This window comes from Ursus maritimus, unplaced genomic scaffold, assembly GCF_017311325.1.
Source record: "Ursus maritimus isolate PB19 unplaced genomic scaffold, ASM1731132v1 scaffold_3, whole genome shotgun sequence".
NCBI classification, from domain to species: Eukaryota; Metazoa; Chordata; class Mammalia; order Carnivora; family Ursidae; genus Ursus; species Ursus maritimus.
Window position 1 is genome coordinate 12,716,176 of NW_024425563.1, and position 15,664 is coordinate 12,731,839.

General features: G+C 39.0%; 1 protein-coding gene and 1 long non-coding RNA gene across 2 annotated transcripts in view; one reads left to right on the forward strand and one right to left on the reverse strand.

Moving 5' to 3' along the window:
- The first annotated feature begins 21 nt into the window (after positions 1 to 21).
- On the forward strand, positions 22 to 5,763 carry LOC103669019. Its single transcript, XR_570181.2, has 3 exons — positions 22 to 141; positions 3,717 to 3,864; positions 5,605 to 5,763. It is a non-coding gene; the product is annotated as an uncharacterized LOC103669019 (long non-coding RNA).
- Positions 4,821 to 15,664, reverse strand: part of WEE2 (WEE2 oocyte meiosis inhibiting kinase) — a 27,765-nt gene continuing 16,921 nt past the window's right edge. The window contains exons 6-11 of the mRNA XM_008697332.2: positions 12,544 to 12,690; positions 11,775 to 11,882; positions 11,566 to 11,651; positions 10,442 to 10,612; positions 8,636 to 8,778; positions 4,821 to 5,701 (exon numbers count right to left, since the gene is read on the reverse strand). Of these exons, the coding sequence (XP_008695554.2) occupies positions 5,545 to 5,701; positions 8,636 to 8,778; positions 10,442 to 10,612; positions 11,566 to 11,651; positions 11,775 to 11,882; positions 12,544 to 12,690 (812 nt within the window). The 3' untranslated portion in view covers positions 4,821 to 5,544. The remainder of the gene's footprint in view (positions 5,702 to 8,635; positions 8,779 to 10,441; positions 10,613 to 11,565; positions 11,652 to 11,774; positions 11,883 to 12,543; positions 12,691 to 15,664) is intronic.

The following is a 15,664-nucleotide window of genomic DNA, read 5'->3' on the forward strand; positions in this document are numbered from 1 at the left end:
CGAGAGGAATAAGAAAACGGAAAGTCTGCTGCGTGCGGCGTAGAAATGCTCCCGCAGCACCGCGGGAAGCAAGCACCCTTGATGTGGTAGTTCCGGGAGCTTTTTGCCGGACGGGAGCGGATAAGGCAACGCCGCCGAGTGGTGAGTCGAGCTCGTTTTAAGTTTCTAATGAAATGAAATTATTTGAGAAGCTTCCCAGCCTGGACCAGGAGGGGGCGAGGTGGACGAAACGAAGGCTAGCTCGGCCTCAGGGAAAGACTGGAAAGGTCCAGGCGTGCTAAAGCAGGAAGGAGACCAGAAAAAGAAGTAGGCTGAGAGCGAAAAATTCAGGGGGTGCCAAAAATTTTGGCGATCAAAATAATAGTTTAAGAAGAATGAGGATAATATTTTAAGAATATGTTCAAAAAATCTGTGAACAAAAAACCCCAAAATTTTAACTAAGTATAAGTTCTGAGCCATATTGAATCCTGAGGCACAAGATAAAATGGACGTTTTTACATACACCAAAAAAAATTCCAGAACATTAAAGTACTTGAATACCGAAAATCTGAAGAGAAGGTATTTTAAAACTCACAACGTTAAGTTTAAATATTTTATTTACACCAAAAACAGAAGTCACTGTAGTTTTACTTTCCTGGCTTTAATAGAAGTAAATTAATCAAAAATCTACTTCTTTGCTTATCTTATTTCCAGTTGCGGGAATTGCCATGTCTGACAATTTTTCTTGACCAAGTTGCAATCTTAAATAGTTTTAACTTCAGCTTACTGATCTTGTTTTATTTAAAATTCTGATATTTTGTTCATTGTGGATCTTTTCATTAATTTTAATATTTTTAAAATATTGCATTAAAGTGCCCTTGATCTTCATTGCTATGTTTCTTGGCACCCCTTAAATTTTGCCTCATTCACCCTAATCTTGCTTAGCAATACCCTGCTTAGCAAGAGGGTATTGGGGTCCCGCAGATTGCAGGATACAGGCCAGAGGTGGCCTCCCCAGGCCTCTCTTCTGTTGGTCCTTGTCCTGTCCAACTTCTAGAAAAGGAGGGTACCCTCCAGATCATTCTAACAAGCAAATCGCCTTCTTGGGACCGTACTTAAATGCCTTCATTGGACCATTTTTGCCCTTAAAGGAGAAAATACGAACTACTTAACATGGTTTCCAAAGCACACCTTAACCTGCTCTTAAAAGTCTGGCTTAGTTGATACGCTTATCTCCCATTTTACCTCTACCTTCACAATATTTAGCTCCTGAAACAGCATGTCATACTGCCTGCAGGCCTTGCACAGGTATTAATTATCCCATACCCCGCCAGCTGTGTTGCTACTGTCAGCGCCCTCCAATGATTTCCTGTTTAAAAGTCTCACTTCTACCGTCTCAGTCGGTTAAGCAGTTAGGCGTCTGACTTTTGATTTAGGCTCAGGTCATAATCTTAGGGTCCTGAGATCCAGCCACACCTCCGGCTCCGTGCTCAGCCTGCAATCTGCTAGAGATTCTCTTCCCCCCTAGTTCCCCCTCCACTCCCCTCCCCTCTTTTTTTTTTTTAAATCTTCCTTCTACTTGAGCTGTTGAGTCAAATGAAAAGCAAAATTCATCCTTTCCTCCAAAACCAATTTCCCCCTTTTAAGCTGTTTATGTTAATGGTACCAACATTATTCCGGACTTGAACTTTGGAATCATCTTTAAAACTTCTCCCCAGTCACCTATATCCATTTGTCCATATCCATTCAGCCCTAAAATTTATTTCATTATGCCACTGACCTCTCCCTCTTTCTATTTGCACATACTTCTGAGTGAGGAGTGTGGAAAGGGTTGTTTAAAATTAAAAAAGCAGAAAGCACACCAATTGAAAACAGACAGCCTTGGGCAAACTCCTAACTTTATGAATAACATCTTTAAATAAATAGCACCTTAAACTAATCTCAATTCTCAGACAGGAATTACCAATACGCATGCTCCTTGGACTGTTGAAACAAGTTGCAAGTGCTGCTTTCCTTTTTCTTCTTGACAAAAACAAAAAACAAAAACAACAAAAAACAAAAAAAAAAACCCACATTAAAATGTACAAAATATATAAATGTATAATGTCATGGAAGAACTGAGTTAAAGCATTTTCTTATCACCTAGATCCTCCTTCCCCACAACAAATGCTCCAGCACTGGCTTTGCTTTCACTGCTCAGCATCTGAAATGCCCTTCTCCATACTTTCACAATTTTCTACTCAAAGTCCTTACTTTGGGGGCGCCTGGGTGGCACAGCGGTTAAGCGTCTGCCTTCGGCTCAGGGCGTGAGCCTGGCATTCTGGGATCAAGCCCCACATCAGGCTCCTCCGCTATGAGCCTGCTTTTTCCTCTCCCACTCCCCCTGCTGTGTTCCCTCTCTCGCTGGCTGTCTCTATCTCTGTTGAATAAATAAATAAAATCTTAAAAAAAGAAAGAAGTCCTTACTTTGTTCTCCCACCTCACTTTCTTTACGCACTCAGTGTATCTTGTATTTTAATTTAGGTGACCATGAAGGTGCCTCCTCTTCTCCATTGACTGTGAACTCTTAGAGGACAGGGACCTTGTGAATATCCAATCAAAAATTATGCTTTAAAGCAAGGAGAGACTTTAGAAGGGTTCAGGTCACAGGCTAGAACAAAGAAATAGAAAGAAAAAATAGGAAGAACCGAGAAGGATACTCAAATATGCCTGAAATTAGAAGACTGAAAACAACAAAAGAATCAGGGACCTGGAAGAGTGGCTGAAATTTTTTGTAATAGAGATGTCTCTCTCTTTCAAGAATCTCCAATTTGCATAATTGTAGACTGTCTGTAGCTCATCCATGGACCCAGAAAGGGCCTTCTCGATGCTGAGAAGCAGTGACAGAAAGCAATGTGACTTTAATCAGCTACCATTACTCCTGGCAGCAGTGGAATAATTCAGGGCTTTCATCCTTTGCAAAGCTAGCTGAGAAAGAGAAGTGTCTATCATAGATGCCCGGGGCCACGAAGTTATCTTCGGCCTTGCCTTTTTTCCCTTTAAATTAGAAAAAGTCTCAGTTATAGGCATCAAGTGGTAGAGACCAGGGCTGGCAATGTTTTATCACAGGGGGCTTTGGACAATTTTGTTGCGGTAGAAAAAACACTTTTTGGAAAATTCAATCAGATTCTCACTTTGCTTCTAAATCAGTTTTTCTCAAGCCTCATAATAAGAGTTGGAAAATTATAGCACTTACTATCTAAATGGATTACGGCATCTATTTTAAAGTAGCTCAAAAGCAATTTTAGCAGCACTTCATAGTTATTAGTTATTATGGCTACTTTTTGTTGTTAAATTTTTTTAAAAAAATCAACCTGACAATTTTTATGTAATTCAGGATTGAAATTATGGTCCATACAGAGATTTTAAAAAAAAAAAAAAAGCTTAACCGTTCAGGCTGAAATGTTGACATTTATCTTTCAATGTTCATCTTTACACAGCTTTAGATAATGGCATCTATAAACCGATACATATGTTGGAGCTTAGTAAAGTACAATAGCATTCCTTTAAGTCTCAAGATTATCTCTTGGCAACTTAATGTCTGTGTGTGTTTAATATATATCTATAGAAAAGCAACATATTTATATCTTAAAATATCTAAATTCACCTTGTTTAATATTGTCAGTCCAATGATGTTAATATTTGATAGTTCGGCATTTAATAACTAGCTCCTGGGTTATCTTGTGATCTCTGTGCAGAAATGGAACTTCAGACTGAGGGTGGAGCTTCTTACTGAGGCAAGAGGTCAACTTCAACTTCCAACTGAACTGGAAGGGATTAAATCCCCAGCCCAGTGAAGACCCAGTCCCTCTCACACACAACAGTGTCTATGCAGCTACCTGCTGGGTTAGTAACTTTGTGCTACTGTGGAGCCTCCCCCGTCCCCCGCCCCGCACCAGAGAGAGAGGGAGAGAAAGCAGTAGTCTGGCACTCAGATGCTGACACGGGCTCTGAAGAGCAAGGTAGAGAAGAGGTCGTAGACCTTAATAGTACTAGTTGTCAATGCCTGAGAAGACAAGTATAATCAAAGCATTCTGGGCTATACATTGCATATGCTTAATAACATACCTATTTCTAAATCACAAATTGTGGTTGACCTCGCACTCTACTGCAAGGGAAATGGCTGGGGTTGGGGAGGCAAGAGATAAATTAACTACATTTTAAAACCTTGAGCAAAGACTAGATTTTTAAAAATGGCAATGGACAATGCAGAGGACTTTACCCCACTTAACTGCATGGGAAGAATTGCTCCTCCAAGACAGAACAAACAATGGTATGATGGTTTATTCAATTTAAAAACACTTCTTAATTTGCTTTTTTTAATGGAGGGTAAAGAAGAATATAAGGCAGCAAATAGGCCTACAAACCATTAACAGACTACCTTCATTAACATGACACACTAGAAGTTATCAAATGCCTTGATGACTGAGATTATTTTATATATTAGAGCCTGGCCATTATTAGATTTTAGGCCCACAAAGCTGGGCCTTATAGCCAAGACCTGTTACTACCTACCTACCAAATTTTCTTACCTATCTACTCACGAAATGGTTTCCAACAGAAATTTCTCACTCTTTGTTAATTACGTATTACAAAGAAGAGTACTTTACCCATATTTGGCTTTGGACAAGATAAAAACCTTTATTTACAAATGTTCTATTCCCTTAAAATATATACAGAGAAAATAATTTGGATTAAAATATGATAAAATCACAGGAAACAAAGCCAAATTCTGATAAAAATCAAGGAGAAATTGGTGAAACCCAGGAAATCAAAACCAGTCATAACAATTACAAGAGGGTCAGGGCAAATATACTGAAGAACGACATTAAATTTTCCTTGAACCCCATACCCAATGTTTTGTTCCATAAGTTAATAGCCAGTTCAGAAATTACAAGTTCTATATAGGCTATTTCTACCCACCTCACATAATGTTAAACTCATTTAATAAATACAGCATCAGAGAAAGGGATTGTCTTCACTCAAAGAATACAGTAGGAAAGCCATTTGCTTGGAGTGGCTGAGAATTCTTTTAGGAATACCATCATTCACCCTGAGAAGCATTATTGAAATACATGCACAGTTACATCAACTCGAAACAAAATTATATTCCTTTCTATGTGCAGGGAGGGTCCCTATTCCTTGGTAGGCAATCAGCTACAGCAGTCTTATAGTCCATAGGCTATGCCTAGGGCTGCTGCTTTCTCTTCTTTCAGTTCAGAGATGCGTGCTTTCCCATTGTGCATCAATGAGTGTGAGAAGTAAACAACCCGTTGATAGGTAGCCTTAGGAATATAACAACAGAGAAGAGAAATGACTGCCAATGATTATACCTGGGATCATTGCTAATACAAGGCCTTAACAGCTTGATGATCTTGGCTGTCAATGTTAGATTAGGAGTGGTTTTTTTAATTCTTTGAGCATTCCAGTTGGTTAATCCCCTCCTTTACAAGAGGAAGGCTGACACCGTCAATATCTATTTCTGGAACCTATAAGGCAAAAGGGGAGTTGGTGTGAAGTGAACTCTTATGGGGAAGATTTCCCCCAGGTGAAGCTTGAAGACTTTGCACTTTTTCCTCCCACCAGGCGTTTGGTGCTTCTTGATCCTGTGGGGGTCCCAGAGACCCCAACATCACCACGCTCTTCCTGGGAGGACCAAGCCTGCTGAGCTTCTCTCAGTTCCCTGGCAGTTAAAGGGGAAAAAATATATTACTTGATCCTAAATTAAAGATGATATTTATGATCTAAACTAACATAGATTTTTCTTTTTATTTCAATATTTATAGAAACAAGCCTGAGCTATATACAGAATAGAAAATTAACTCCTGTGATTTTCTTTAAAATTGGCTGGCATACACATGCCATAACACATGGCAGACGAGGTTTCCTAAATCCTACTGATTGGGGCATAAATGATGTTTAAATTTTTTTTAAATAAAAACCAGATAAAGACACCACTAAAAAAGGACTACAGGCCAATACCTCTGATGAACATAGATGCAGAAATTCTCAATAAAATACTAGCAAACTGAATTCAACAAAACATTTAAAAATCATTCACCACAATCATTCCCACAAGTGGGATTTATTCCTGGGCTGCAAGGGTGGTTTAGTATTCATAAATCAATCAATGTGATACATCACATCAATAAGAGAAAGGATAAAAAACATCTGATCATTTCAATAGACGCAGAAAAAGCTTTTGACAAAGTACATCATCCATTCATGATAAAAAAAAAAAAACCCTCAACAAAGTAAGTTTAAAGGAAACATATCTCAACATAATAAAGGCCATCTATGAAAACCCACAGCTATCATCATCCTTAATGGGGAAAAATAGAGCTTTTCCCCTAAGATCAGGAACAAAACAAGGATGTCCACCCTTACCACTTTTACTTAGCATAGTGGTCGAAGTCCTAGCCACAGCAAGCAGACAACAAAAAGAAATAAAAGGAATCTAAATCAGTAAGGAGGAAGTAAAACTTTCACTATTTGCAGATGACATGATACTATATTTATTTATTTATTTATTTTTAAAGATTTTATTTATTTGACAGAGATAGAGACAGCTAGCGAGAGAGGGAACACAAGCAGGGGGAGTGGGAGAGGAAGAAGCAGGCTCAAAGCGGAGGAGCCTGATGTGGGGCTCGATCCCACAACACCAGGATCACGCCCTGAGCCGAAGGCAGACGCTTAACCGCTGTGCCACCCAGGTGTCCCAACATGATACTATATTTAGAAAACCCTAAACACTCCACCAAAAAACTGCTAGAACCGATAAATGAATTCAGTAAAGTTGCAGGATATGAAATCAATCTACAGAAGTCTGTTGCATTTCTATATACCAATAATGAAGCAGCAGAAATAGAAATCAAGGAATCAGTCCCATTTACAATTGCACCAAAAACAATAAGATACCTGGGAATAAACCTAACCAAAAAAGTGGAAGACCTGTACTCTGAAAACTGTAAAACACTAATGACAGAAATTGAAGACGACACAAAGAAATGGAAAGACATTCTACACTCATGGATTGGAAGAACAAATATTGTTAAAGTGTCTGTACTACCCAAAGAAATCTACATTTAATGCAATCCCTATCAAAATACCAACAGCATTTTTCACAGAACTAGAACAAAGAATCCTAAGATACATACGAAACCACAAAAGACCCCAAATAGCCAAAGCAATCTTGAAAAACAAAAGCAAAGCTGGAAGCATCACAATTCCAGACTTCAAGTTATATTGTAAAGCTATAGTAATCAAAACAGTATGGTACTGGCACAAAAATAGATACATAGATCAATGGAGCAGAATAGAAAAATCTAGAAATAGACCCATAATTATATGGTGAATTAATCTTCAACAAAGCAGGAAAGAATATCCATGGAGAAAAGACTGTCTCTTCAACAAATAGTGTTGGGAAAATGGACAGAATATGCAGAAGAATGAAACTGGACCACTTTCTTACACCATACATAAAAATAAACTCAAAATGGATTAAAGACCTAAGTGTAAGACCTGTAACCATAAAAATCCTAGAAGAGAACACAGGTAGTAACTTCTTCGACATTATCCATAGCAACTTCTTACTAGATCTATCTCCTGGTGCGAGGGAAACAAAAGCAAAAATAAACTGTTAGGACTTCATACAGATGAAAAGCCTCTGCACAGCGCAGGAAACCATCAACAAATCTAAAGGGCAGCCTGTGGAATGGGAGAAGATATTGGACAAATGATATCTCTAATAAAGGGTTTGTTTCCAAAATACATAAAGAACTAATACAACTCAACACCCAAAAAATAAATAATCCAATTACAAATGGACAGAAGACATGAACAAACATTTCTCCAAAGACAACATCCAGATTGCCAAAAGACACATGAATACTTGGTCATCATCACTTATCAGGGAAATGAAAACTACAATGAGACATCATCTCACACCTAACAGAATGGCGAAAATCAACAACACAAGAACCAACAGGTGTTGGTGAGGACGTGGAGAAAAAGGAACCCTCTTGCACTGTTGGTGGGAATGCAAACTGGTACAGCCACTGTGGGAAACAGTATGGAGTTTCCTCAAAAAGTTAAAAATAGAACTACCTTATAATCCAGCAATTGTACTACCGGGTATTTACCCAAAGAATACAAGAACACTAATTCAAAGGATTACATGCACCCCAATGTTTATAGCAGCATTATCTGCAATAACCAAATTATGGATGCAGCCCAAGAGTCCATTAATACATGAATGGATAAAGAAGATGTGGTATATATATTTAATGGAATATTATTTGGCTATAAAAAAGAATGAAATCTTGCCATTTGCCAGGATATGGATGGAACTAGAGAGTATAGTCAGACAAAGACAAATACCACATGATTTCACTCATATGTGGAATTTAAGAACCAAAACAAATAAGAGAAAAAATAAAACAAATCAAGAAATAGACTCTTAACTATAAAGAACAACCTGATGGTTGCCAGAAGGGAGGTGGGTGGGGGGATGGGTTAAGTAAGTGACTCTTGATCTTAGGGTTTTGAATTCAAGCCCTACATTGGGCCTAGGGCTTACTCAAAAAGAAAAAAAACAAAAAACAAAAAAAAAACCTACCTTTCCAGTGTGGCTGTCTTGAACTTTTCCAAGTTAAGCTGCTGCTGGAGCTCTTCTGCTTTCCCAAGGGAAGGCCGGAGAACTCGACTTCTGGCCAGAGCTGCTGCAGAAGGTCTCTCCCTTGGGTCAGGGTGGATCATGTTCTGTTGATGTTGGACCAAAACGAAGGAAACAAACTTCACTGCTAGGAAGATCTCCCCACCCAAACCAACTCCAACCCAGTTACTGCTGGTGAGTTTTGTGAAACTCTGCTTTTAACTTTGTGGGGGAAGAAATATATGAAAACTTAGCCCCACCAGGGACGGGAGCATCATCCCTACACAGTGGCATCCATCATCCATACCTTTGACTTGTCTTGATCATATTTTAGAGCTAGTTGGGTGAATAACTAGTCTAATGCCTTAATTTCAAGCGGGAAGAAACTGAGGTCCTGAGATCAAAAGTGACTTGTCCAAGTTATCAACAGGACCAAGACTAAAACCCACATCATTCATTTCCTAGTTCTGTTTGCGTTCTACTACAACATGCTCCTTTTCACTGAAAACTAAAGATACGCCGCCATGACAGTATTCCTACAGCACTCATCTTCAGGTAGAGAGTGCCTTAACATAAAACAACTTAAATACAGGAGAAAATAGCTAATTATTTACAGCAGTTAGCAATGTTGTATAATGGAGAAAACACTTGAACCTTCCATTTGGAGACCAATGTTCAGAGCCAGCTCCACCATTCACTAAGTAGCTTGAGAAAGTGACTTAACTATGCTGAAACTCACTTTCCTTTTCCGGATGCTTGGGGTAACAATACTCACCTTTTGGAGCATCAGGGGAATTAAATGAATTACCATATATGTATAACTAGTGCATTGGCCACACTGAAGTACTCAGTATGTATCAACTAAATCTAAGAGAAATTTACACATGAAGTAAGTGATTAGGCTATGCACAAAAGTCCACTGTGAGCAAGGGTTAACCTTGTTCTTTCAGGAAAGCAGAAGCACAGAAGAAGGAAAAGTTGGTAACTAAATTTGAAGTTTTCAGGTAAACTACGAAACTCAAATTTAATCCCCAAGAGTAGATGTTTCTAAGGCTACTGTAGGGATCCTCACCAATCCTGTTCCTTTAACCATTAAGTCTTATGCACACATTTATATTCTTAGTATGATTCTAAGCTTCTCAACAATGTCATTTTCTTGTACCTCTGTTTCAACAGAGGATCTTCCTTTCCGCGTCCCTACACACACTCAGATATCACTGAGTACAAGTAACACATAGATTCCTGAACTGACATTATGCCTTTTTCCAATAGTGCAGATGATTGGTGATACGGCCAGTTATTCGTCAATAAAGTAGCTTACGCTTTCTTCTATACACTCAGAATTCAATTTTTTTTCATAATATCACCATTACCAATGACAATAGTTAAAACTTTGAAACAAGAGCAAAAAGACCAGGTTTGATTTTAGAGTTAATCAGTTATCAAAGGTGAGAATACAAGTCCAGGAACTGCTCTGAACCTTGGTTTCCTGAACTGCCCGCCTTAACAGGGTTGTTGGGAAGGACAGAGAACAAAATGTAACAGGATTTCAAACTAGAACATAAAAGGTTTTATAATATCCTCTAAGTTTCCTTGAGAAGCTTTCAATCTGTTCTGTGGATTTTCTGGACTTCGGGGGCATGATTCCTTTTTCCTCTGTCAGTGGCACTACCAACATCTCCTTTTCCCTTTCCCCACCTCCTTGCCATCACATTTTTTTTTAAAAAAATAGACATTTCTATCTTCTCTTCATCTCATAAGAGATACCACCTTGAGTAGATTGTAAAATTCTTCTGAGAGCTTCTGAGGAATGTCTGGAAGGTTCCCCTCACGAATATGATGCCATGCGGCACCATTGGTGGGTAATGACTCTGCTCCCGCAGCCACTGCAATTGTTAATCCCAAGGCAAATATGTCTGCTTTGGGAAGGTGCTGATAATCCTTCAAAACAGAAGATATGAAGGCCAGTTAGTTTGCCAAGTGAAGTGAGTCTAGAGTAAAGGCAACTGGTAAGAGAGGTTCATTTGAATGCATATGAGCTTAAACAGACACAATGGGCAAGGTCATATCTGCCGTAGCTAGTAATTTACTTCTAGAGAAGATAGAGGGTACAGCACAAATCCAATGATTCACATTGCTGTGCCCTGAAGCGTTTAAGGCAGAATTTTAGTGCCATTTTGTTCTATCAGGCTCAAAGAGGCTTCAAGCATAGACGGGCTGGTCGCAGATATTATCTTCCTAGAGGGAGTTAAATCCTTCCTAGCCCCGACTCGACAGACATCCTAACAGGTGGGCAATAACTGAAGGTCATTTCATCAGAGCTGGTGGTGCTATCAAAAGGATGATAGCATGATAAAGATGGACTGAACCAATAAAGGCTTCCTTTCTTCTAGGGAATCAATGAATTTAGGAATTCTAAGAAATACTAGAAACAGTAAAGGACCTTTATAAAGAACAGTAAAAATATTGATTAATCCATGATTGAGCCAGCTTTCCTCGTGCTTTTTTTTTTTTTTTTCTGAAAAGTTTCTCTCTTATCTTTGGTCTCAATTCTGAATAGGAAAAGAGATAGTATCAATTTAAATTGTAAATATAGACTTTTCGGGGCACCTAGGTGGCTAGTTAAGCATCCAACTCTTGATTTCCGCTCAGGTCATAATCTCAGGGTCATGAGATCAAGCCCTGCATTGGGGTCTGCACTCAGCACAGAGTCTGCTTGACATTCTTTCTCCCTCGCCCTCTGCCTTTCCCCTTGCTCACACACTAGTGCTTTCTAAAATAAAATCTTCTTTAAAAATTATAGATATATACTTTTCATCTCTTGCACTGTGATTCATTTGAGAGTCAAAAGGTTCAATGAATTATAAAATAACTTCTGTTTCCCTAATCTTTACCTCTTGTAAAATCTCATTAGCTAGGAAGCGACTATCTCCCTCCTCCACTTTCGGTTTGCTTATTGATGTCACATGACCCAAGTCACCTAAAAAAAGAAAGAGGAAAAAATAGAGCCCTTTAAAAGCATGTCTTTAAAACTGGGATGAAGGGGGTCATCACTATAAATTTTATAAGATAATATACAGGTCAGGTCTTAAGGCAAACTCACCAATTTTATACATCACATTGGCAGAGAGAAACCAATCAGCTTCATTTTCAATCTCTTCTGGGACTACAGGAGAGTCACTTTGCATCTTATGACAAATGAAGATGTTACCTAAAACAAACAAAAAAATACTGAACTGACAAAGTAATGATTCCTTAGCTTTTTCACTCCAAAAATTCTTTTCTGTGTCTGACATTTCAGCCACCCTCCTCTCCTCCTCTTCTGTGTCCACGTAACAAGACCATCAAGGTTTATTTTCTTCCATGGAATCTCTCACATTACTGAACAGCTCAAAATACCTATTTTAACAAACTGATCTCAGACACACCTCATCCTCTGAAGAGGCTAATAGCCTTAAAACAAAGAAATAAGCCCCCCCCCCAAATGGTAACAGTATTTCCTTGAGTTTCACGTTATTGAGTTCCAAAACCATTTCTGTTCACTTTAGTCAGTGCTGAATTAGAATGAGTGTATACAGCACTAGTTGTCAATACATTCAGGATGTAGCCAAAACGCTGTCACTTAGCTATGCAGTAAGTTAGAGACCTATTTTCATACTCTGGCTTCGCTATCTGGAAAGAACCTTTTCTCTCTCTGTCCCCTAGTCCCGGGGCGGAGGGGAATGGATAAAGCGGTTTAAATTTTTTAGGGAGACAAATGACAGAAAGAGATGTTGCCAGCAAACAGCATCTTCAACACTTAGTAGACATGCAGACACCAACTCGAACACAGTGAGGATCTGGCTGGAGGGGCAGAGAGGGGCCATACTGACTAGGTTTGATGTCCAGGTGCACCATGCCAGAGCTGTGGATGTACTTAAGCCCAAGGGAAATCTGCAGAAGGATGTCCTTGAGTTTCGGCTCCTGGAAATGATTGCCAGACTTTGTGTTTTCCGATATAGCAGTCTGTAAGCTCCCACCTAGGAAGGAACAACAGAGCAGCCCCGCAGAATGGAGAAAAAGTATGAATCTTAATATGTAAAAGCATAGTTAACAGTCACGAAATTTCTTGTGAATGAGTTCAGTCCAACAAGTCTAAATTATCCAGTTTCAATGTAAAATATAATATCTACCCCCTGTCTATACCACAGACATGTTGGAGAAGAGTTACAGGACTTTTAAAGAAGAAAATAAAATGCCATACCCCAGGTATCCAATATGTGGTTCTATTGCCTTGAGTATGCCCCAAATCACATTTTAAAAGTGTTATCTAATTATTAACCAGAAGCCCAATCAGGCCTAAATAAATAGCTACTATTGGCATTGATGATTAATTCAGTATCAAGCTAGTAATTACAGGCTGCTAGTAACTTCAACATAATTGATTCTAAGCTTAATTCCATTAAAAATATATCACAAAATAAGAATATTTAATGATTGCTGACCCAAGGTAAAGATAAAACTTCAATATACACCTAAATCCTATTTGAGCCACAGTATTTGCACATCAACTATAGATAGACTCTTGATTTATCATTGTTATCAGTAAAAAATAAGGCCTGGATTCATCTGACCACCTGATCTTGTTTGCCCCTGTCCTCAGGTAGTAGAATGCTTCTGAACCCTTTATTTCATTAATTTGCATTTACAGGCAGCCTCTTCAGTCAAATTAGAGAGTCCTGGGTCTCCTGGGCAGTTAGGGCCCCAGCCTTCAAGTATGTGTCCAGAACAACAGGATCTGAGATGGTAATGGTATTTTTTAGGATACTCTAAAAAATGGATTTCCTATGTAAAATTCAGTATAAAGATTGACCTGTCATGTTAAAATAATTCAGAAAGGAGAAGAGTTTCAGCCCTTTTCAGAAACACAAAGAGGCCGAAAGCGAAGGGTGTGTCTCTTTTTCTGGGAATCTTCTTTACAAGTTACGTAGGGGAGAGGACATTAGATAGAAAGGAAGAGTGTGTTGAAACAAAGTCTCCTTGAGTCTAAGTTTGCAGAAGAAGCCATGAGGTGTGGCGAGGAGAAGAAAGCCTGCATCCAGGGCTCCCATGTCTTCTGTAACTGCTCTCCCTACTAGGCTAGGTGCTCCTTCAAGACAGAGCCCCGTCTTACTCCTTTCACATTCTCAAGGTCTTGCGCATAATCTATGTATTCTGAACTGAATGTCCATTCTGGCAACAGAGGGAAAGGAAAGACTGGGACAGGAACCCTATAAAAGGTATGGAAAGAGAGAAGCATCCTGGGGGTACGTAGGAACCCTTTAAGATGGTCTTTTGGATTATAAGCAGAGATATATTGCCAATTCCCTGAAGAGCTACAGGTATTTATTAAGGGTATCTAGACCAGTGCTAGCAGCACTTTTATTATTTAGAAGCTCTGTAGGTAATTTTAAAGTTAGCCAAGTAATAATTAACAACAGTAAAAGTTACTGAAAAGCATTTATGCAAAGATGTTAGAAGATCTTTATTTTGCCACAGCTAAAGCTGATTGTCTTCCTCTTATCAGAGAGCGTTATTAAGAGCGTTACTAACTGTTCGTTGCTAAATAGTATTAAGGAAGTAGGTGTTCATAGACAGAGCAATACTGAATGAACTATAAACTTTATCCCTACTAATCTCAGCTACACTGGAGCTTTAACTCCATACCCCAATGTACCACCTGGAGATGGTACCATAATTGCCAGCATTTTTTCCTAGGAGGAAACAACCAGCTCGTGGACAGCTCTTCTCAAACCATCTTTATGAGATGGCTGGCTGAATTCTTTCCCTTAGATAAAATAAATTGCTTTCCCTACTTGGCATGGGAAAAAATAAAGAAACTTAAGAAAGACATATCTATGTTTTTCCATCTGCTTATGAGGCCTGACAGATACTAAAATAAATAGCAAATGCCTTCCAACAATGAAATGTTAACAGCAGAACAACAATTCAACAGGATATTTTGTTCACACACTGGTATTCTCAAAATCTTGATTTTAGGTTGCTATCTATCTACAACACAAGCATATTTTTCTGCTGGTAAAGTTATTCCTTGTTTGGTAGGAAAACATAACCAGTGCTCATGGTGTTCCACAGAGAACGCAGGCTTCTGGATGTCACATCACTAGAACAAACGCAAGAACCACCATCCTAGGGGAGCAAGGATGAGGGGTGAAGGACTGGAAGGAATCAGGCACTGGCTACTCTTCTACCTTACAAATATTTGGACTTAACTCTCCTTTATTTAGAGTCACAGGGTGAAGTCTCAACATGGATTATCCATAATTACAAACAAGACAAGTATATGGGTGTGCTTTGTTTTCAATGATCAGTTCACATTTGAAAGCAATGTATGTGAATGACATTTTGATAAATCAGAATTACATTTTAATGGGCAAGTATGCAGTGAAGTTAATGGACCACCATGGTAAATAGACAAGGATTCCTCATAATCTATGCCATCTACTCCAAAATTGACTGCCTGGAAACATCCGAAAGCCCTCTCTAGTCTTCCCACACTTTACCTTGCTGGTCTTATTTCCTATTATAGAGATCACCTCAGTCCTGTCAGTCTCCTTACTGTCTGCTGGGTCAGACCCAATACCATGCCTATTGTCTGCATGCTGTTCCTCTAATGGAAGTCTTCCCTCTACTTCCTTAAACTCTGGTAATCTTTCTGCAGGGTCTCTTTCAAGGCTTACCTCCTTTATGAGATTTTCTTGGTGTGATCTAATAACAACGATTACTGAGTTCATATCTATCAGATATTGACACTGTGCTGGCCTTTGAAATAGATTGCTGCTATTTCCCAAACTACTCCCTTAAGTAAATATTACCATCTCTTTAGTCAGTGGGATTGATATGCCTGAGATCATACAACTAGTGTGCCACACCCAGGTCCACCTGACTTAAAAGCCCAGGCCCATTCTACCACACTGCCCCTTGCTCACATCCATCTTCTCTGTGTTTTTTTTT